Source organism: Rana temporaria, chromosome 1, assembly GCF_905171775.1.
Source record: "Rana temporaria chromosome 1, aRanTem1.1, whole genome shotgun sequence".
NCBI lineage: Eukaryota > Metazoa > Chordata > Amphibia > Anura > Ranidae > Rana > Rana temporaria.
Window position 1 is genome coordinate 281,217,329 of NC_053489.1, and position 24,091 is coordinate 281,241,419.

A 24,091-nucleotide genomic window follows, 5' to 3' on the forward strand; every position below is an offset into this window, starting at 1 on the left:
TGGTACGAGTAATACCAAACGGTAGCAAAAGCAGTCATAAAAACATATAGCTAAGTATGATACTGGCATAAAAATGTGGAAACTTTTTGAGGACCCCTCATATTAAAACAATTGTATTCATTTGAATTCTTGAAGTCTAAGCAACCAACTCAAATAATAATAGAAGCTCTTCAATGTTCATCTCTAAGATACATCATTTATCTAATTTCATTAAGAGTAGGGGTGATCTTCAAAATGTAGGAATCAAGGACCTGATCCACAAAAGGGATACGGCGGCGTATCTACTGATACGCCGTTGTATCCCTGTTTCTATCTATGGAACTGATCCACAGAATCAGTTTCTCATAGATAGGCAGAAGATCCGACATGTGTAAGGGACTTACAATGTCGGATCTTAGGATGCAGTACCGCAGCCGCCGCTGGGGGCATTTCTCGTCGAAATCCAGCGTCGGGTATGCAAATTAGCACTTACGGAGTTCCACAAAGCTTTTACGCTTCGTTTTTTCTCCGTAACTATTAGTTTGCCGTCGCAATATTAGGGCTGCTTTTACAAAGTGTAAAGTTAGTACACCATGTAAAAGTAGACCCTTCTTTCCCGCGACGCTGTCAAATTAAAAAAAAAAAAAAAAAAATTCCCGCCGCATCTCTTTTTTTTCCCGACGCAACTTTTTTTACCCGGCGCGATTCACAAAACTCGGCGTAACGTAACTTCGCGCAAAGCACGTCGGGAAAATCGCGTCGGGAGCATGCGCAGTACGTCCGGCGCGGGAGCGCGCCTAATTTAAATGGGACTCGCCCCATTAGATTGGGCACGCCTTGCGCCGGACAGATTTAAGTTACACACCTGAAAATTTCTATGTAAGTGCTTTGTGGATCGTTCACTTAGGTAGAGATTTTGTGGCGGTGTAACTTAAATCCCAAAAATTAAGTTGCGCCCGCTGTACGTGGATCTGGCCCCAAACTTTTAGCAGAATTTGGTAGATGAGGGGCAACAAGTCTTTTAAATATGCCAGTGGATCCCAATGTGTTATGGGAAAGGGTGACCTGTGGTTCAAAAGAGGTTGAAGCTGCTTTTTAAAAAAAAAATTCCAAGCATCTCCTGTCAGTAAGCAAGTCCTCACAAATTGGTCTAAGGCCTCATGGACACTGGTTTACTGTAAAAGCTGTTTCCGCTGACAGGAGAAAATTAACATGAACAGCTCACCTAAGCTGTATTTTAGCAGAGTTTAAAGGCATTTGTTTATTTTTTTGGCCACAATTTTTGTTTTATTCTAGCCATTAAAATTAATAAATGCTGCCTAGCACTTAGACACGTTTGGTATTTTTTATGCCTAAAAGCTCCTCTCCTGAACACGTATCTTCTGCATTCAGGAGAAGGATCTTTGACTGCCTTTAATGCTCTGTTGCTCCTAAACTCCTCTAAAAGCCTATCTGTTCATGGACACACAGGCTTTTATTGAGGTGCGTTCAGAAGCTTAGGCAAAAAAATGCCAAAAGCCACAAAAACCTCAGTTTTGGAGCAGCAGTGTGAATGAGGCCTTAATATGCCATGTGCTGATATCCTCTTTAACATCAGGGGGATGATTAAAGTGTAAGCACCTAAACTAACCTGTTATGAGTCGCCTGTACAACAGCAGGGGTGAGGGTGCTGAGCAGCACAAGTATCCAATCAGTTGTACTGCAGTGCAGGGAGTATGCTAGCAGGAGGAGAGAGCACAATGACATAGAGATGAGCACATCAGTTCACTGCTTCTCTATTCACTATCCAGTCAAAAGATGAGGAAATGGATAAGCAATACGTGTTGCTGGGCTGCTGCAGAGAAAAATGAGGACACATGTCCTACCGTATAGGTATGTGCTTTGTGTCAAAGCTATGTAAATTTCAGCACTGGATGACAGAAATACGAAACCTATTGCAAACAAAACAACTCCCCTATATGTAATTTATCTGTGTGTTAAAGTGGTTATAAAGGTAAAGGGCTCTTCTCCCCTGACTTACAGGCTTGGCTGATTAGCAATTTCACGGTGAGAGGTCTACTTGTTTCTCTCAGCAGATGTTTTATTTAAGTATTTGTAATCCCTTTTTGACGTTTAAAAAAAAAAAAAAAAGATGAATACTTGAATCTGTTATTTTCTTTTCTTTTAGTAATGTGTATCTGGATATGAAATCCATCTCTCACAAGCTGTGGAAATATAACCGCTACCGATATATCATGGCATATCACGAGAAGCCATGGTTACCTCCTCCACTGATCTTACTGAGCCATATATATTTACTTACTGACTATCTTTGCCATCGTCGCTCTCACAGTGAGAATGACCAGGATGAAGGAGACTTTGGACTGAGTAAGCATCTCTTTGTCGACATAATTACATATTTCACAATTTTCAAATAATCTGTACAAATACAGAAAAGGTAAAATGGTCCTTCTTTGTCTCCCAGCCTAGAGGAAGGATCCAACAGTGTATATACCAGTATGCACATGAGACATATTGGGCAGAGCAAATCAGTTGGCCCCCTTTGTATAGACCAAATGCATGTGACCAGGACAATGGAGCATGGATAAGTGGGTGGGCTTGATCCAGGGATTGACTGGCCATTGGGACTACAGGGAGTTTCCCGGTGAACCGATGGCTCAGTGGGTCGGCTTCAGTGACAGCAGCCTGGGAGTTTCTCACTTCTGCCTAATCTTGTCCCATGAGGGGGGGCACCAAACTGATTCTTTGCCCCGGGAGAAATAATGTCTAGCTTTCCCACTGGTACTGCCTATAAGAATACCAGTACCAGCCGTTCTACTCTAATAAAGTAAAACGGCTAGTGGCTAGTGAAGGGGGAGAGGTGGCTTGGGTGGCCGGGGGGGTTCGGGAGTTGTCCGGCCGCTGTGGGAGAGACCTGTCAAAGTGGGCCAGTCTGGATGAAGTCCAGGGCCAAATTTTTGTCCCAGTCCAGCCCTGGCTTGATCAATATATTCCCTACTAGTATTTACACAACTGAGCCCTTTGAGTTTGAAGGGAAAATAAGGACAATGCCTAACAATGCAACAACAAGTGTTAGGAGTTTAAAAAGAGGAAAGGTTAAGGCAATAAGCCAACAAACTAAATATTGAAGCCACGTCAAGACTAAAGGTACAAATAAGTGTAATCTATTTATAGTTAAAAATGGGAATATTTTGCAATCTGATGGAGAAAAAGTGAACCATTCAGATAAAATGTATCTACCGTGTTTCCCCCTAAAATAAGACTTACCCTGAAAATAATCCCTACTATGATTTTCAGGGAGGACTGGAATATAAGCCTCACCCCGAAAATAAGCCCTAGTTTAAAAGGGTTATAACATCCTAAAATGCACTGTATTATATAATGTAAACTGTGTATATTTGTTTGTTATAGCGCTGTTTGGGCGCTCAGCTGATCCCCCGCTGCTCTTCTCCTCTTCTCTCAGCTGTCAGCAGGGGATCTCGGCCCCCCCTGCAGTGCTCGGTGCGGGGAAGACTGATCAGGCGGGTCACGGAAGTGCAGAGTGGCGCTCAGCTGATCCCCCTCTGCTCTCCTCTTTTCCTTTTTGACAGCTGTCAGCGGGGGATCTCGGGCCCCCTCCTCTGCAGTGCTCTGAGTGGGGAAGACCGATCAGGTGGGTAATGGAAGTGCAGAGCGGCGCTCAGCTGATCCCCCTCTGCTCTCCTCTTTTCCTGTTCTAACAGCTGTTAGCGGGGGATCTCGGGCCCCCCTCCTCTGCAGAGCTCAGAGTAGGGAAGACCAATCAGGCGGGTTATGGAAGTGCAGAACGGCGCTAAGCTGATTCCCCGCTTCTTTTCTCCCAGCTTTCAACGGGGGAACTTTCTCCACCCTCTGCAGTGCTCGGAGCAGAGAAGACCGATCAGGCGGGTCATGGAAGTGCCAAACAGCACTAAGCTGATCCCCCTGCTTCTCTCCTCTTCTGCCATCTGTCAGTGGAGGATCTCAGCCTCACCCCTCTGCAGTGCTCGGAGCGGGGAAGACCAATCAGGCGGGTCACGGAAGTGCCGAGTGGCGCTCAGCTGATTGCCCCGCTGCTCTCCTCTTCTGCCTGCTGTCAGCTGGGGTAACTCGGCCCCACCCTCTGCAGTGCTCGGAGCAGGGAAGACCGATCAGGCGGGTCACGGAAGTGCCAAGCGGCGCTCAGCTGATCTGCCGCTGCTCTCCTCTTCTGCCAGCTGTCAGCAGGGGATCTTGGGCTCCCCTCCCTCTGCAGTGCTCGAAGCAGGGAAGACAGATCAGGTGGGTCACGGAGGCGCTATAAGAAGGTATTTATCACACAAAGAATACAAAAACGTGCACAGTTTACATGATATAATACTGTAATACAGTGCATTTTAGGATTTTACAAGCACTTTTAACTCAGTTCCGCTGGCCACTGGGGATTCCTGACAGGCAGTGAGGGAGAGAGAAGACAGCACATGACAAGCCCTACCCCCAAAACAAGCCCTACTGGTTGTTTTATTGCCAAAATTAATATAAGACCCGACTTATTTCTGGGGAAACATGGTAATTGAAAACTATGCTGCAGTATCATATTTTATCAGCAGGTGGCAATGCAGTTGTTGCTTCTGGTCTCAGTTAAGTCCAAGAGGTTCGGTATGTAAATCTCTACCATAAAAACTTATGTAGAGAAAAAAATTCCACCTAAACTGGAACATTCCATTTATCTGAAAGTGAAAAAATAAATAGGTGATTTGCATATAAGGAGCAAAAGGAGTGGTACTATGCCATTGTTACATGCAGGAAAAAAAGTCAATGTCATAAATAGGAGCGATCCTCATCATTTATCTTACAAATGTTTCATATCACCTTTAGCACTTTTGGAATTCCACTGCTGAATTTCTGTTTACTGTTTTCAAGCATTTCCTGTGATATATGCGGCAAAATCTTTTCATCCTCAGCTATGCACGCTCTTTTATTGTAGCTCTATTAACTCAAATGACCATACTGGTCTGATGGATAACAGGTTATAGGTTAAATGGCCAGCAAAAAAATGGAGAGTCAACCAGTGGCCTGCTGCGTTTAATCACAGGCTCTATATTATGGGGCTTTATAGCTTGATTTGTCTGTAGTGAGCTGTATTAAAACAGTATTTTCCCTGTGATTAACACACTTGCAGCTCACAGTTCAGCTTTGTTTTCATCCTTTTAAACTGCCTAATTAAATCTAGCTCCTTGCTGACATTATTGTACAATGTGGACATTCAGAGAATCACTGTTAATATACCACTGGGACTCACACTGTTGTTAAACTATCAAACAGAATCATACATACTAAAATGTCCTTTTTATGGGATTTCTTTGTGCATGAGATAGAACTCTAGTGCCACCATGTGGTAACATTTCAAACTGCTACCTTGGTAGCTTGGCATTTGACGATTTATTTTAAAGCCTGGTCCCTAGACAAAAAAGCCAGGGCTTTGTTGGTTTATGGGGATTACGTCTGTCTGGTTTGGCATAGGAGTTTCAAAGATATTAATTTATACATTTATATCTTTATTTGTTTTTAAACGCATTAATGCTCCACCTAAAGCTGTTTGAATTGATTGCCCCTTAACCATTTATTATAGATGTAAAGCATTGCTCATAAAGCTAGCCATACATAATATAAACCAAATCGTCAAATTTCTTTACGGAAACTGTAAAAATGTTATGTAAGGGAATGCCCAAACCGTCTATGTAGTTTGTATCCACTAAGGTAGACTTCTGCGCTGAGTAGTTATTGCTAGACCTAACTGAAATTATACATATTATTTATTTTTTATTTATTATGATATTGCCCTGATAATTTACGCAGTGCTTTAGGGGGGTTTACAAACTTTCTAAACAAAGGAACAGTCTACTCCTATCATGTAGGAGTAGAAAATGTCCTAGGGGTAGATCCACAAAGAAATTTCAAAATTCCCGCGTCGTATCTTTGTTTTGAATCCTCAAAACAAGATACGACGGCATCTCGGCTAGATCCGACAGGCGTACGTCTTCGTACACCGTCGGATCTAAGATGCAATTTTTCGGCGTCCGCTAGGTGGCGTTCCCGTCATGATCTGCGTCGAGTATGCAAATGAGCTATTTCCGACGATGTACGAGCGGCCGTCGCATTTTTTTTACGTCGTTTCCATTCGTCTTTTTCCGGCGTATAGTTAAAGCTGCTACTGTATATGGTGGCGTACTCAATGTTAAGTATGGCCGTCGTTCCCGCGTATAATTTTGAAAATTTTACGTTGTTTGCGTAAGTCGTCCGTGAATGGGGCTGGACGCCATTTACGTTCACGTCGAAACCAATGACGTCCTTGCGACGTCATTTGGAGCAATGCACCCTGGGAGTTTTTACGGACGGCACATGCGCCCCCTACCTGCCGAATTTGACATCCGTGCCCTTACGCCGCGAGAGATACGCTACGCCGCCGTAACTTATGTCGCGGATTCGAACCAACTAAAAGTAAGTTACAGCGGCGTAGCGTATCTTAGATACGGTGCGCCCAGTGCAGATGTATGTGGATCTGCCCCCGGGTGTCTGTAACAAAAGGGTTGATTTACTAATGGGAAAAAGACAGTTGCTCCAGATCTTAGTAAATGAGCAGAAACTCTTCCATCATCCAATCATGTGCAAGCAAAAATGCTGTTTTTTTATTTTCCTTGTACGTAATTGGGTACTCTTTGCAAAGTGAAGCCTTACCTCATTTTCTAAGCTCTGGAGCAACTGCACTTGCAGAGGGCAACTTGCTAAGTGCACAGTCTATATGCCTTTAGTAAATCAATCCCAATGTCTAATCATTGGTGTCAGTGGGAGGAATAATGCCCCATTGTTGGTATCAGTGGGGAGCAAGCAATCAAAGGGCCACATATGGCCCCTGGGCTGCAGTTTTGGAAAGCACGGCTTTATATATATGCATTGTACATGCTGACATTTATAGACAGCTTAATGCTTTATGCTTACCAATTCTTAATTTACGATTTTGTTTTAATCTTTACCATCTTTGCCTGTTGGTAATATTATAACTATATCTCTTTTACTGTCTGCTCTTTTGATTAGAAACACTAAACATTAACAGAAAGGATTATTGATTCTAGTTCCTATTGTCTTTATGTATGGAGAAGTGCACAGAAACATGGATCAGCATTATCAGTTCACAAACACAGATCACATAATATATATTGTTCTCTTTCAGCGATCTGTATTTATTTCTTGAGTAATTACTTGCCCTCTATGCTTTGACAGAACTTTACTTGAGTGATGATGACTTGAGAAAGCTCCATGACTTTGAGGAGAAATGTGTGGAGACATATTTCCATGAGAAAAATGAAAGTTTGCATTCGAGTGATAGTGAAAGGATTCGTGCTACGACTGAAAGGTGAGGAAAACCTGAAAACACTTCTACAGAATAGCTCTATCTAAGACTGAATCTAAAACTACAAATGTGGTCTTTGTGATCTTTGGTTTATAATCCCTTCAGAGCTCTCACAAGCTGTCTGTCCATTTAGCATGCACCTGTCTGTGGGCTGCACATCATCGTTCTATCCCTATTTTTATAGACTACTTTTAAAATATATATAAAACCAAAATATTTTTTGCATTGTGGCTTGAATAAGTAATTGTCAACACCTGTTAGTTTTTTTTTCTCAGATGCATGCCAAAGGCATCACCATATGCTTAGTTTTATTCTATAAAACCTCAATGACTAGTCCCTACCTAGAGACTGACCTCTCTAATAAATTTCATCCATTAGTGCTAATTCGTAACCGCCTCTGTGACTAAGCCCTAATGAGTTAGGAGAAGGCCTGTCATTGGGGTTTTGTGGTGTGTGGCTATTTGTTTCTTTTCAGAACAATCCCCTCTTAGGCCCCGTACACACGACCAGTTTCCTCGGCAGAATTCAGCTTCCGACCGAGTTTCTGGCTGAATTCTGCCGAGAAACCCGGCCGTGTGTACACTTTCGGCCGAGGAAGCCGACGAGGAGCTCGGCGAGGAAATAGAGAACATGTTCTCTATTTCCTCGTTGTTCTATGGGAGCTCTCGTCCCGCCGAGCTCCTCGGCGGCTTCAGGGCTGAACTGGCCGAGGAACTCGATGTGTTTGGCACGTCGAGTTCCTCGGCCGTGTGTACGAGGCTTTAGACAGTTTTCCTGTTGGAAGATCTATTCTTTTTCTGGTAACAACTCAAAAACTTGAAATTTACCTTCAATCAGGGGCTTATCATGAAATGAGTGGGCACGTGTGCAAGATCAAAAGTGGGCCCCAGGCACTAGCAAATTAAGAAATGCGTTGCACACAAGGTGCTTCTGTGAAAAGTGGTTGTGGTTTAAATTGTGCTAATCTTTGGGTGTGGCTTAAAAGGGGATCTGGTTAAATAGAGACTGAGATGACTTACATAGTGCAGAATGTGGGAATGTTCAGTGTGGAGTATACAGTGGCAGGTAGTATGTGCAGGAGAGGAGCATGGGGTGTACAGTGGTGTGTATTGTGTGTAGGATAGAAGTGTAGAGTGTATGGAGGTGGGTAGTACCTGGTGCCTGGTAGTTAAAGCAGGGCCACTGTTAGAAATCATGGGGCCCCCTAAAGTCTACCTGATGGGGCCCCCAGCTCGCCCCTGACCCTGCACATTTTCCTAAAAGAATGCAGCTTTGACTTCAAGGGGGACAAAAGGGAGCGCTGGTGCTCAGTCATGGAAGATGGGGGGGGTCCTGATGCTTGGGGTGGAAGATGGGGTGTCCTGGTGCTTAGTAGGGAGAGATGAGGGTCCTGACGCTTAATGGAGGGAAATGAGGGGTCCTGGGGCTTAGTGGGGGGGATGAAGGTCCTGGCCCTTAGTGGGGGGAGATGGGGGGTCTTGGTGCTCAGTAAGCAGAAATGGGAGTCTTGGTGTTTAGCGGGGACAGATTGGGGGACACTGCCAGTCAGTAGGGGAGGGGCACTGGTGCTCCTTACCTGGCTGCTTGATCCATCTGGAATTATGTGTAGAAGAATCACCCCCTCTCAAACTTTTCTTCTGGGCTGCTTTTGATAGCTCAGATTATCTCCTGAAAGCAAAAGAAAACTTCCTCTGCTCACTCCTCTGCCAGGCTCTGACTGATTACATCATCTATTGCAGAGCCAGGCAGAGGAAGTCTTCCTTTGCTGACACGTTTTCTTTACTTGTCTTAGCAGTTACTGCACGGGCATCCCCAGTATTCCTTCTCCAGAGGTGTCGGCCTGGCCACAGGAGCGGTTAAACAGCTGTCCCTTCTCCTGTCAGCAGCGGTGCCCCCCCTAAATGTGACGCCTTCTGGATGAAAAGATGGGCCCCCACCGTTACATCTATCATCCCTGAATGTATCATCCATGTGTGCAGGGTGGGTAAGGTCCCAGCCCCCCCCCCCTCGGAGGCCCGTGTGCAGCGAACACCCTGCACACATGTATGATACGCCACTGTCTTCAGTCTTGATGACAATGGTCCCCAGAACAAGAGAGTAAATCTCCCTAGCATCCTAGAGAGATAAGGGAGGGGATGGGGTAGGTTAAAAGGGAGAAATTGTGGGAAGGGAGGGTTAAAAGTAAGAGGTAGACAGGGGGAACCATATGTTCTGGTTGAAAAGAGAGGGGTTGTATAGATGTTACAAAAAGAATGTATGGTGTCCCAATATACAATGAAACATACCCTGTAGGGTACTTACTAATACTTCCTCTCCAGGGGTCTCAATTCTGCATATAACTGAGTCTAATTATGTTGTAATAGGTAGTATAGGCTGTAATAAGGCTCCCCTTCAGTACAAAAACCATTAGTTTTTAGGGCTAATGACCCATTTTTTTTTCTTACACCAGAACCAGCAACTGCACACAGGTAAGCTGCCATGACAATTCATTTTGAATCTGTGTGCACAACAACCATCTTCTTGCTGATATGACCTGCAATAACTAATAATATAATATTGCCAACACAAAACCAGTAAATGATGTTCTATGATTTTTCCTTTTGTCGCAGAACTGAAGAAATGTTCTTGCAACTTAAGGATATGGGTGAAAAAGTTTTCTATATCAAGGACTCCTTGATTTCATTGGACAGTCAGTTGGGGCACTTACAGGACCTTTCTGCTTTAACGGTAGATACATTAAAAGTCATCTCAGCAGTGGACTCACTACAAGTAGAAGAGACCTTTATGAAAGACCAAGCGATTATCTCCTGTAAGAAGATACCACATAGTTGGAGTAATGCTACATATTCACAGCACACCAAAAAAAATAATTATTATAGTATGCCACCTTCACTTTTAAAGACATTGGCAAGGAGTCAAATGCCTTCAGAGTGTTCCTCTCCCACTGAGCAAACACTCCCACATTTTCATGACTGTAAGATGGAAGAACCTGAAACAGAAAGCGACACTGTAACTTCAGGAGTATCATCAGAAAGTAAGTCAGCACCTCGATATGGAAATTTTCTCCTTGTTCCTTCAAGCCTAGTTGGGTCTCCATGCTTTGATGAGCCTGTTTTGAGCTTTTCAGGTATCGAACAGAGATGCCAACTTGAATCAGATTCTAAAGATGAAGAAAACAGAGATGCTGCTTCCATTACAAATAGTATTCCGTATGTGTATGAGCACGAGGAGAAAGAGTTGGACAGTAACCAGCCAATACAGGAAGACCTAAAACATTCTGTTACGAACATAAATGAGTCACAGGAAGATTCAGCAAATGAAAACACTTCAGATGAAGGATCAGCAAATGTTGAAGTTGAACTATCTCCAGGCTGTGCCAATGATGAACCTACAGGAGGGTTTGTGAATTGGGCATTTTCAGAGGAGGGTGAAATTGGAGTATTTAATGGTGGAAAAAGTCAACAGCTTTGCATTCATCCCAATCACTTTAAAGACTGCCAGTGTGTAAAAAACTTTGACCGTCAAGGTCTACACATTGAAACACAGGTATCTTCCAGTGACTCTGATAAAGCTGTTCTAAATGTTGACAATCCAGGACAGAGCACATCATTCTGGACCAGCCCTTTACACCTGAGCTGGAATTTTCCAAAGTCAAGTTTAAGAAAGCACAAGGAGAAGAAAGATGGGAAGACAAGTATTCTAAAAGGTGATTAGAATACCTGAACCCCTTTAGAACCATTTGTATATTACATTACTTGCATCGGTAATAGTAAATCCAGCTATTTCACCTATGTGTAGTATGGTATAGCAATACTATATTATTGTGGTAAGCTGTCCTTTTTATGGAGGAGAAATTTCTGTAAAGAGAATTTAGAATTAATTTATAAAATATGACCTTAAAGAGAACCTGTCACGATAAAATTATAGTTATAAAGAAAAATTACTGCTCTACTAGTGATAAAAAATAGGCTGCCAGCACCAACAATAAGACTAATTGTAAATAGAAAATGTGATACAAAAGTGCAGCGTTACAAATGCGTGTATATCCCAGGTGTGAACTGGGAGATAAGTGAACATGTACAACAGCAATTGTGCTGAATTACATATTGTGCCACTGACAATAACACTAAGGTGTTTATAATGATATATAAAAATGTGCAAACGATAAATCCAGTGAAAACCATAATAGCCTTAACACCAGAGGGTCAGGTGACACCTTTATGGGCAAAGTGATAAAATAAAAAACACATATAAACAATATACCAAAATTAAGTGTTATATCAGTGTATAATTAAATCAACCTTAATGCGGACATAAACTAATCCATAAAACAGTTTCATTTCTGGCCCGTGACGAAAATGTAACACTACTATAGTTTGTGCTCTCAACCAAACTGTGAAGCCATCCAATGGCTGGTGTATAAACTGATCACATGTGCAGCATCATAGCATTTGTAGATTAAACAGAGGCAATGATGGCAGCTTCCTTGGCTAAAAACGATACTTACACTTTAATACATAATAACACAATATAAAGTCCATCGATGATGAATGTCATGATGTACTCCTCAGGAATGGCCGATGATGACATGAGTTTCAAATATTGATGGATCTCAAAAACATAGGCGGTAATGTTCCAGTATTCCTAAAACACCCAGGACGTTTCTTCCATCACCCGGGGGAGGGGTAGATACTCTTACCATAAGACGTGGACACACATAATATTTGTATGTATAAATTGTCCTTTAATTGTCAAACACATCTTTCAGCTTCTCTAATAAGTGAGTAACTGATATAGAATAAGTATGTAGGTTAGAAGTTAAAGGAGTTGTAAGGGCAGAAGTTGTTTTTTATTTTAATGCATTCTACTTGTGTGTGTAGCAGCCCCCAATTACCTACCTGAGCTCCTTCTCTCCCCAGCAATGTCCCCATAGCCACTTTAAGACTTCAGTGGCTGCAATTCTGGCTTTAGATAATCACTAAGTAGTGAAGCTGTAAAATGACCAAGATCACCTGGAAACATACAGTTTTTATAACAAGTTCCAAGTGCCAGGTCTCTTCTTTTATTATGATGATGTCCTTTAATGTAGGGTCTAAAAATTTCTAAAATGTGTCCACTTACCATAACCTCTCTCATGTGCTGGGTCTAGAAGTGGCAGATCCATACATTCTGAAGCAGTACTCCTGACATAGTGCTGATAATCTTTTTACATATGATAGTTCTTTATAGGTGTATTACGTAAAGGACATGCTCTTTAGCCTGGCAAGTGACGCCACTTGGGTATGCATGGTACAAATCCTTTTTTGATGCTTCATAGAAAACTACACAAAAGTGACTAAAACATCTCAAAATTTTTCCCAAAATTTTTTATTTTCTTTAACACTGAAATTTTACTGGAAGTTTTTCAGTGAAAGCATACAAAAAAAAAAAAGAAAGAGCAATGGTAAACAACTGTCAGTTCCACAAATGCACAGCACACATGCATTCAATCTGAATACATTATAAACAAGAGCTGGTACAGTATCTCACAAAAGTGAGTACACCCCTCACATTTTTGTAAATATTTTATTATATCTTTTCATGTGACAACACTGAAGAAATTACACTTTTCTACAATGTAAAGTAGTGATTGTACAACTTGTATAACAGTGTAAATTGTCTAAACCACTAGCAACAAAAGTGACAATATTTTGTGTGGCCACCATTACTACCCAGAATTGCCTTAACCCTCTTGGGCATGGAGTTCACCAGAGCTTCACAGGTTGCCACTGGAGTCCTCTACCACTTCTCCATGACTCCTCCATGGCGACATCACTGAGCTGGTGGATGTTAGAGACTTTGCGCTCCTCCACCTTCCATTTATGGATGCCCCACAAATGCTTAATAGGGTTCAGGAGACATGCTTGGTCAGTCCATCACCTTTACGCTGTTATACAAGCTGTACACTAACTACTTTACATTGTAGAAAAGTGTAATTTCTTCAGTATTGTCACATGAAAAGATATAATACAATATTTACAGAAATGTGAGGGGTGTACTCACTTTTGTGAGATACTGTACCTAGTTGAGGTACTACATGTGACATTAACTGGTTTTACATGCAAGGGTTAGTCAGCTCTAATTGTGATGGTGTGGGTAGGTGATGGTGTGGGTAGGTGATGGTGTGGGTAGGTCATCGACAGACCAGATTGTATACAAAAAGTATCATCATTCTATGTTGAAGAAACACTTCTGGGGTCTTTAACCCAAAGCTTCCATTGTTAAAATTTGTCAGTAGTTATATGGGCTTTGGCAAACATATATTCCATTAAGCATTGCAATGATCATTAAGAATATAGAACATATGGTGGAGAAAGGGTGGGTTATTAGCTTTCCAATTACGGGCAATAGATTGGCAAGCTGCTATAAAGCAGCGCGTAACCAGAGAATGTGTTTGAATAGGCCAGATATCAATCCCAAACCCCAAAAGAGCAATATTGAACCCTACGGACTAAGACTGGGATGCTATTAAAGTTCATGTGTGTGTAAAGGTAGGTATCCCAATACTTTTGGTAATAGTGTATCTTTATTAAGGGCATAAATAGCAGGAAAAAAAAAACACTTTTCTAGTAGCACGAGGAAGGGTTAGAACTTCTACAAATTTTTAATTCAGCTGTCCGTGTCTTTGTTGCAGAGATATCCCTTCACTTCTTATCCCACTAACAAGTGTCACCACCACCTCATAAATAAAAGGGAAAATGCAGTTGCAGCCCTTCTCCATACTTCCAAATCTAGAATGCCATTTCAAGCTCTATCTATGATGCCCAGGCATTTATTTCCTTTTATTGCCTACCTTGTTTGCAGAGTTTGCAAAGCCTTCAGATTTTTATCAGCTCGGGTGGGCCAAAGAAAAAATTCGTAACACCTTCAGAAGATCATTCAAAGAAAAGACAAAGAAGACTCAACTTCAAGTGCCTGTAAGATATTGGGAGATAATGTAATTGTTCTTTATGGTGTTAGGCATGAGTTGTCTTTCCTACTGATATTGTACACCTGTACAGGTGTTTGTGATGTTTACTGCTCTTTAATATGTCAATTCCAGAAAATATTCATCAATCATGTTGTGAGTTGTGGACAAGTTCTTAGGCCCCGTACACACGTCCGAGAAACTCGACGGGCAAAACACATCGTTTTGCTCGTCGAGTTCCTTGTGAAGCCGCCGAGGATCTCGGCGAGCCAAGTTTCCCCATTGACTAACGAGGAAATAGAGAACATGTTCTCTATTTGGCTCGACGAGTTCCTCGTCGGTTTCCTCGGCCAAAAGTGTACACACGACCGGTTTCCTCGGCAGAATACGGCTCCCATCGAGTTTCTGGCTGAATTCTGCCGAGAAACTCGATCGTGTGTACGGGGCCTCACTTATCTAGTTGTCTTACACATAGACTTATGAATGCATCTTCCCACTGAAAACTACTAAAGCTTTTAGATTCATGTTCATGTGTCTCGGTGTGCAAGCTGTTGTAAAAGACATAAAGTAAGACTGAGAGCCTCATGTGGCTTCAAAGCTCCTGGTAGGTCATGCGGTCATCCACTTATATATTATCCTAACATCCTAATAGCCAAAAGTTACTAATAATATCACAGGAAGTCCTTCTAGAAGAAGGATACAGCAGCATTTTACGAGTTTATCTAACATGCTCTTTGTGGAAGCTTTTAATGTTTTCTTTGTGGTCTGTTATTCCACTTTTTTGACCAGAGAAGGCAATACTGTCATTTAATGTAAATGTTGCTAACCTGTTCCTGACAAGAGATCAAGTGTTCTCTTTAATCATATGCAAGAGGTCTCTATTTAAGCCTGGTCTTCCTTATAGGTCATTACTGTTGATGGCTGTTCTCAAAGCACCGAGATGAGCTCAGAACCAGCAGACCGCAGCAGCTGGAATTATGAAAAAGAAGAACAAAGCAAGAACAGGTTGACTGTATCTAGTTTCAGTCAGCTAAGTAAGTGGCCACCTGCTGCTAGAAAAACAATGTGATCTATTCCCCGATATTTATTAAGCTGTTTGAGTAAGTGCTGGTTTATGGTGTCACAAATAGGATGGCTGCTTGGTTGTCCTGGCCATGCTACAATTGTTACAGAATTAAAAAGGGCTGTTCAGCCCATTAAAAGCTGGAAATAGCTCTAAAGGAAAATAAAGCAGGCATAACATGTTTAAGTTTATGTAAATATATCTGTAAACTTTATGAACAAGATGGAGACTGCATTTAAATCTTACATTTGAGGTTTCCAAGTTTTGGTTGGGCAGGTCTAGTTGCAGTTGTAAAATGCTCATGCTTTTGTTAAAATGGTGGTAGAAGGTGGACGTTCTTCAAAATAATATCCTAAATTTAGATTTTAAATTACCGTATATACTCGAGTATAAGCCGGGTTTTTCAGCACATTTTTTTGTGCTGAAAATGCCCCCCTTGGCTTATACTCGAGTCAACTTTTTGCGCCTGATCTCCCAGACTTTGGGGACCTGGTACCACAAACTTGGCACACATGTAGCCCCACTATTTTTCCACAAGTGTGCAAAGTTTGTTGTACGGGGGACCTATGGCCCGGGGAGCATCGATTTTTCAAAGCTGGGCACCCCTTCCATAGACTCCCATGTTAAACGGTAATTTCTCCAGTGACTTTCATACACCGGTCGTAACTTGGCACACATGTAGCCCCATTCCTTCTCTACAAGTGTGCAAAGTTTGTTGTCTGGGGGACCTATGGCTGGGGAGCACCGTTTTTTCAAAGCCGGGCACCCCTTCCTTAGACTCCCATGATAAACGTCAGTCTAGTCATGGACACAATGAGGCATGGGCACAGTGAGGCATGGGCACAGTGAGGCATGCACATGGACACAGTGAGGCACAGACACTCTAGGCTTATACTCGAGTCAATACGTTTTTCCCAGTTTTTTGTAGTAAAATTAGGTGCCTCGGCATTAGGATGTATAAATAAAATAGTTGCCAGTTTTGGCCAGATGTCAGTTGTAAAAAGGGCCATTTCAGTTACATCAGTTGTTCATTGTCGGATAACTGTACACCTACAGTATGTATTGAAATGTTTTAAAAGAGTAATGCCACAGGGCTGCATTTCTACATAACCAGCATAGCTCATGGCCTGATGTGTCAAGGCTGTTAAAAATGGCACACAGCCACTCACACATCATGCTGTACAATTCAAGAACAACATTCAGGGCCATACACACAGAACATTTTGAAAACTCTCCTAGAAGCCTTTCCTCCTGGCAGCAACGTTTTGGCAGAAAAAAAGTATGACACTTGTAAAATTATCTAAAGCTTTTACAAGTTTTAGGCATATTTAAAGGCACCAGGAGCTTGAAAGTTAATTATTTTTATTGGCCAGAATAAATGATCGTTCTGGCCAATAAAATAAATTAACTTTCAATTAAATGAATTAACGCTCAAGTGCTTAACGTGCCTAGCGTTTAGATGTGTTTAGCAGCACTTAGCAGCATCAGGAGTTTTTCCTGCCAAAATTCTTCTGCTCCTGGATGCACTGACAGTGGGGTTTTTCCTACCTCTAAAAGCCCCTGCCACTAAATGCTGCTAAAAGCCTATGTGTGCATGGACACATTGGCTAACATGCAGGGGAGTTTAGAGGCAGAAAATAAAACATCCAGTGTGCATTAGGCCTCATTGTCACAATCTGGGGTCAGACTTGGGGTCCTGTTGCTAAAACAAAAAGCAATCATGTGGTTGTAACAGGCTGGGTTTGGTACACAAGCAGCAGTAGCAGTATAGGTACAAACAGAAACATAATTGAAGTTCAAGCCAAAGTCAGTAGGCAAAGGTATCAGATTTGAAGTGGAGAGCAATAAGGAGTAGTCACTAAATCTCGACCAATGGCTGCAGCCAAGAAAGAAAAAGATATAGCAGATGTTCCTATTAAAAGAACATAACACACCAATTGACGTACAAAAAAATATGTATATGTCCCATCAATGTTTCCATATTATAGGTTAAATATCCAACCATATACTTGATTTGTATCGAATGATCCAAATGGGAACAAACTCAACAAATTGATCATAAAAGTAGGTAAAATCCCACTCAAAATTTAGGAGGACCAGAAACCTTGGTTTGCAAAGATTCAAAAGACCTCTCGCTTAAACAAAATCCTAAAACTATCCCCACCTCTCCTAGGAGTGACAGCTCCTTACTACAGATACTGGGCCAGATTCAGCTAGATCCGCGCAATATTTGCGTGGGCAAAGGGCAACGATTTTTGCTCTGCGCCCACGCAAATATTTTGATATGCCCGCGATTCACGGAGCAGTAGCTCCGTAAATTGCGCGGGCGATATGCTAAATAGCCGGGCGTAAGGCTGCCTAATGTAAATGATCCCGCCGGGGGCGGGAATCATTTAAATTAGGCGCGCTCCCGCGCCGAGCGAACAGCGCATGCTCCGTCGGGAAACTTTCCCGACGTGCATTGCGGCAAATGACGTCGCAAGGACGTCATTTGCTTCTAAGTGAACGTGAATGGCGTTCAGCGCCATTCACGAATCACTTACGTAAACGACGTGAAATTTAAATTTCACGAGCGGGAAGGGCGGCTATACTTTAGCATTGGTTGCCCCTGCTATAGCAGGAGCAACCTTGCGCTAAAGTCGCCGTACGGAAACTCCGTACCTTGCGTGCGCAGGGCCCGCGCAACTTTTGTGAATCGGTGGTAGTATGCAATTTGCATACTATACGCCGATCACAATGGCCGCGCCCCCTAGCGGCCAACGCAAGAATGCAGCCTGAGATATGAAGGCATAAGGAGGCTTATGTCTGTCATATCTTAGGCTGCAGTCCGCGTAGCGATGTTCCTGAATCAGGGGCATTCGCTACGCGGGAGCAAAACAGCTATTGCGCCGCGCAACCTATGGTTGCGCGGGCGCAATAGCTTCTTGAATCTGGGCCACAGGGTATAGAGATAGCTGTAACAAAAAACACTGGGGGGGCAAGTCAGTGTTTTGCACAGCTTCTCTTTTCCTTTACCTAAAAAGCTGACCAGTATATAAGGAAGATGGGATAATGTAGGTTTGCCAAGAGTAAAGGTAGATGTTTAAAGGAAGACTAATGCAGAACAGAGCTATGTGTGAACACTTTCAAGCTAGAGTTAGGCCCCTTTCACACTAAGGCATATTTCAGGCGCTTTAGCGCTAAACATAGTGCAAAAACAACGCCTGCAATACTCCTTCCCCAGCATTCTCAATGTGCAAGCAGCATCTTTAGAGCGGTGAGAGGAGTGGTGTGTATACCGCTCCTTCACCGCTCCTTCCCATTGAAAACAACAGGACACCGTGGTAATACCGTCGGCAATGCGCCTTGGCGGTATTAACCCTTTTTCGGCTGCTAGCAGGGGTTAATACCACACTGCTAGTGGCCGAATACCGCCGCAATTCCGTTGCAATTCCGACGGTATAGTGGCTATACCGTCGGAATTGCGGCGGTATTCGGCCACTAGCGGCTATACCGCCACCACACATACTGCCCCAGTGTGAAAGGAGCCTTAGGCTACTATTCATAAAGAAATACATAATTTTATAAATAGGCTTTCTGGCAAATAAGATATATAAGAAAATGTCAAATTTACCTATCTCAGAGCTGAATGAAATTTTTTTAAAAGTTACAAATCTTCTGTAATCTTTACATTTTAAACACTTTGCATCATGTAAGGATATATAAGACACTGGAAAAAATAACACAGCTTTGAAAGTAAATTTGTTATAGTTTTATTATGTTAACATCAATAGGGTTCACCATATTAGTCGCCATAGGAATTGTGTTTAAATTTATGTTTTGTCCTTTTCAGGGTTGGAGCACATGAATTATGTAAGGCAGCAACTGAAGACTCAAGAAATTGAAAGAAACCTGATGCAAACAAGTGAATACCTGAGACAATCTCAAGAAGTATGTGTACAAGGGGCAATGATTAAAATGATATATCGTTATGTTAAAATAACATTTTTTTCTCATTATTAAAGCACACAGAAATTCTCTAACCTTGTGGTTATACTGCAACTCTTAAGCCGTGCACACATGCAAATGAAATTTTTTAAAATGGTAAAAAAAAAACGATTGTGTGTAGGCTCCAGAGCATTTTTCATGATGTGAAAAATGGCCTTTAAAAAATTAGAACATGCTCTATTTTTTCGCGTCGTTTTTCACGTTGTCGTTTTTCAAAAGCGGTCGTGTGTAGGCTTTAACGGCGTGAAAAAAACACGCATGCTCAGAAGCAAGTTATGAGACGGGAGCGCTTGTTCTTTGTAATCGAGATAGCACATTCGTCACGCTGTAACAGACTGAAAAGCACGAAGACTGAAAAGCTCAAATCGTCTCTCACCAAACTTTTACTAACATGAAATCAGCAAAAGAAGCCCCAAGGGTAGCGCCATCTGAATGGAACTTCCCCTTTATAGTGCCGTTGTACGCGTTGTACGTCACCGCGCTTTGCGCGAGAATTTTTTTTTCACGATCGTGTGTAGGCAAGGCAGGCTTGACAAGAATCACGTAGAAAAAAAAATTGTTTTTTTCTAGACCATTAAAAACGTTGTGTGTACGCGGGATTATAGGAGTACCGGTCACTGGCAAACTAAAGAATTGTAGGCCTGCTTAGGATAACCCTTCCTACTAATAGCATGCCTCAATTTTTTGCTTATGTTGTATAAGAATGGGAATCTTTTCTTCAGCTCCTCTGTTTCCAAGACTACTAAAATAAATAAGTTGCCCTAAAGTGTCACCATACAACAATAGAGGTGTCACCATCTAACGATAAAAAATATATATCAGTGATAAGTGCGCTCACGACAATATGAAAAACCAGTAAAAAAAAATTGTGTTGCGCTATCAATACATAGCTAGATTCAGATACGCCGACCTAACTCGGAATCTGTGCCGACCTAAGTTTAAGTGTATTCTCAAACAGAGATACACTTAAATCTATCTAAGATAGGATAGCGCCGTCCTATCTTAGGGTGCAATATTTAGGCTGGCCGCTAGGTGGCGCTTCCATTGCGGTCGGCGTAGAATATGTAAATCACTAGATACGCCTATTCACGAACGTACACCCGGCCGACGCAGTATAGATACGCCGTTTACGTAACGCTTTATCAGGCCTAAAGTTATTCCATCAAATAGTTGGAATAGTAATGTTAAAGTATGGCTGCCGTTCCCGCTTTGAAATTTGAAAATTTTACGTCGTTTGCGTAAGTCGTCCGTGAATAGGGATTTACGTCATTTACGTCCACGTCTAAATCAATAGGACCGTGTGGCGTACTTAGCTGCAATGCACACTGGGAAATGTAGGCGGACGGCGCATGTGCCGTTCCAAAAAAACGTCAATCACATCAGGTCAAAGCATATTATCATAAAACACGCCCCCTCAGCCTATTTTGAATTAGGCGCGCTTGCGCCCGCCGCATTTACGCTACGCCGCCGTAAGTTAGGAGGCAATTACTTTGAGAATACAGTACTTGCCTCTCTGACTTAAGGCGGCGTAGCGTAAATACGATACGCTACGCCGCCTTAAAGTTGCGCGGGACTACCTGAATCTAGCTAACAAAGTGCAGAAGGTCATTTTAACCATCATATAATCAAGCCAAAAAATGTGTGCAGTTTAAAAATGAAATAAGAAAAGGATTGAAAAATTTAAGTCCAGTAATTAAGGGCCAGATCCACATAGCGAGTACGCCGGCGTATCTACTGATACGCCGGCGTATCTACTGATACGCCGGCTTACTTTCAAATTACCCGCGTCATATCTTTAGTTTGAATCCTCAAACCAAGATACGACGGCTTCTGGGTTCGATCCGACAGGCGTACGGCTTCGTACGCCTTCGGATCGTAGGTGCAATACTTCGGCGCCCGCTGGGTGGAGTTTGCGTCGTTTTCCGCGTCGGGTATGCAAATTAGCTTTTTCCGATGATCCACGAACGTATGCGCGCCCATCGCATTCTCTTATGTCGTCTCTAGTCTGCTTTTTCCGGCGTATAGTTAAAGCTGCTATTTTGCGGCGTATAGATAGACTTGCCATGTTAAAGTATGGCCGTCGTTCCGGCGTCGAATTTTGAATTATTATTTTTTTGCGTAAGTCGTCCGTGAATAGGGATGGACGTAAGTCACGTCTAAGTTAAAAAAATGACATTGTTGCAACGTCATTTCGCGCAAAGCACGGCGGGAAATTTCGAAACGGAGCATGCGCAGTTCAATCGGCGCGGGGACACGCTTCATTTAAATGAATCACGCCCCCTACCCGCCAATTTGAATTCCGCCGCCAGAAATACACTACGCCGCCGTAACTTACGGCGCAAAATCTTCCTGGATTTGACTTAAAGCCAGGTGAGATACGGCGGCGTAGCGTATCTCTGATACGCTGTGCCTATCCAATTCTATGTGGATCTGGCCCTAAGTGCTTTTGTGCAAAAAAGTTCATATAAACATTTTAGTATTAGCCAGTGCTCAAGAAGTGAATGAAGAGGGATTCTTAACACTCTGCACACCCCACTCACAAGCCACTTAACAGCTGTTGAGACCCTAAGGCCCTGTACACACGATCGGTCCATCCGATGAAAACGGTCTGATCATCAGACCGTTTTCATCGGTTAACCGATGAAGCTGACTGATTGTCAGTCGTGCCTACACACCCCTTGGGGCTGCTTTAGCTAATTTCTGGTTAGTAAAAGACGATTTGCGCTTTTCTGTCTGTTACAGAGTGATGAATGTGCTATCTCCATAACGAACGCTAGTTTTACCAGAACGAGTGCTCCCGTCCCCTAATTTAGTCTGAGCATGCATGGATTTTTAACCGATGGACGTGCCTACAAACGATCATTTTTTTTCTATCGGTTAGGTATCCATCGGTTAAATTTAAAACAAGATTGCTTTTTTTTTAACCTATGGATAAATAACCGATGAGGCCTACACACGATCGGTTTGGTCCGATGAAAACGGTCCATCAGACTGTTCTCATCGGTTTGACCGATCGTGTGTACGCGGCAAAAGGGTTCCAAAATGGATAAACCAAGCAATCACAATGCTCCACAATAAGCTGCTGGGACCCAAAGATGGATGGACACCAGAACCTGGGGTTCTAAAATGGATAAAACAAGCAATCACAGCTATCCACAATAAGCTGCTGGGACCCCAAGAGGGAGGTATGGCTGTGCCTTATCCCAATATTCCTATGGGATGGATGGATGCCAAGAGCCGGTGTTCCAAGATAGATTAACCATGCAAAACAATCCAACGGTGTATTCAATAAGGAGGGGAAACAATGGAGTTTACAAAGCACAGTAAATAATCATACACATGCAGCACCCTGGCGGACGTTCTGTTCAAAAGACTTTATCAAGGGATAAAGAAGTACTCCTTTATCCCTTGATAATGTTCTTTTGAATAAAATACATTGGTAGGAGCTACAGCGGTGACGCCATCACACCTGCCAGGGTGCTGCATGTGTATGATTATTTACTATGCAAGTTTACTCCTGGTTGTTTTATAGGGTACTTTAAACCTTTATTTAAAACTTGAACTTGTAATACTACACCATGAGTTCCTCCTTTGTTTCCCCTCCTCATTTAGTACACGGTTGGATCGTTCTGACTGAATGGTTAATCCATCTTGGAACCCCGGCTCTTGGCATCCATCTATCTCATAGGGATATCGGGTTAAGGCAAAGCCATACCTCCCTCTTGGGGTCCCAGCAGCTGATTGTGGATTGTTGTGATTGCTTGGTAGACTTACCACTCTAACTTTGCTCTTGCTAGAGACTTGCAATGCAAATTTGCTACAAATTGGAAAAGTGCTTAAATTGCTCAACACGTGTACAACTTGCCAGTGAAAATGTGCAGCAAACTAACAGACTTACAATTCAACACTGCCACAAATGTGTGACAAACTATCCTTGCTATCTGGGTTTGTGTATTTCTGTACAGAAAAAGGAAGTTTTGTCCTCTGAGTTTGTTTCAAGTCAAGTTGAGCATCCCATATACCTCTAGACCCTATCCAAGTTGTTTACCCAACAACAAAAGTGTGTTGCCTGGATGTGCAGACTATAGGGGGACCCAGAAAGTCAGCAGCTCCTTAGGGGGTAGCGCTACACATATTTACAACTTGCAGTCAGCAGGCATAATGTTAGGGCTTCCTATCCAGATTTTCACTATGTGGCTTAATGCCGCGCACACACGATCGGTCAAACCGATGAGAACGGTCTGATGGACCATTTTCATCGGACCAAACCGCTCGTGTTTAGGCCCCATCAGTTATTTATCCATAGGTTAAAAAAAAGCAATCTTGTTTTAAATTTAACCGATGGAAACCTAACCGATAGAAAAAAAACGATCGTTTGTAGGCACGTCCATCGGTTAAAAATCCATGCATGCTCAGAATCAAGTCGACGCATGCTTGGAAGCATTGAACTTCATTTTTTTCAGCACGTCGTTGTGTTTTACGTCACCGCGTTCTGAAACGATCGTTTTTTTAACTGATGGTGTGTAGGCACGACTGACCATCAGTCAGCTTCATCGGTTAACCGATGAAAACGGTCCATCAGACCGTTTTCATCGGATGGACCGATCGTGTGTACAGGGCATTACTGTAATGTTGTAAATAGCCTTTATTGCAAGATATCAAATTACTTACATTGCTTAGTGATTCAGAGTTGGAGTCCAGTCGCTTCTCTCTCCTACCAAAGATACGT

At 42.5% G+C, this 24,091-nt stretch overlaps 1 protein-coding gene across 1 annotated transcript in view; it reads left to right on the plus strand.

Moving 5' to 3' along the window:
• The window catches only part of TRPM6 (transient receptor potential cation channel subfamily M member 6), a 253,247-nt gene that overhangs the window by 137,935 nt on the left and 91,221 nt on the right, over positions 1–24,091 (plus strand). The window contains exons 26-31 of the mRNA XM_040324943.1: positions 2,147–2,346; positions 7,237–7,369; positions 9,976–11,072; positions 14,210–14,322; positions 15,217–15,346; positions 19,208–19,305. Coding sequence (XP_040180877.1) covers positions 2,147–2,346; positions 7,237–7,369; positions 9,976–11,072; positions 14,210–14,322; positions 15,217–15,346; positions 19,208–19,305 — 1,771 coding nt within the window. The remainder of the gene's footprint in view (positions 1–2,146; positions 2,347–7,236; positions 7,370–9,975; positions 11,073–14,209; positions 14,323–15,216; positions 15,347–19,207; positions 19,306–24,091) is intronic.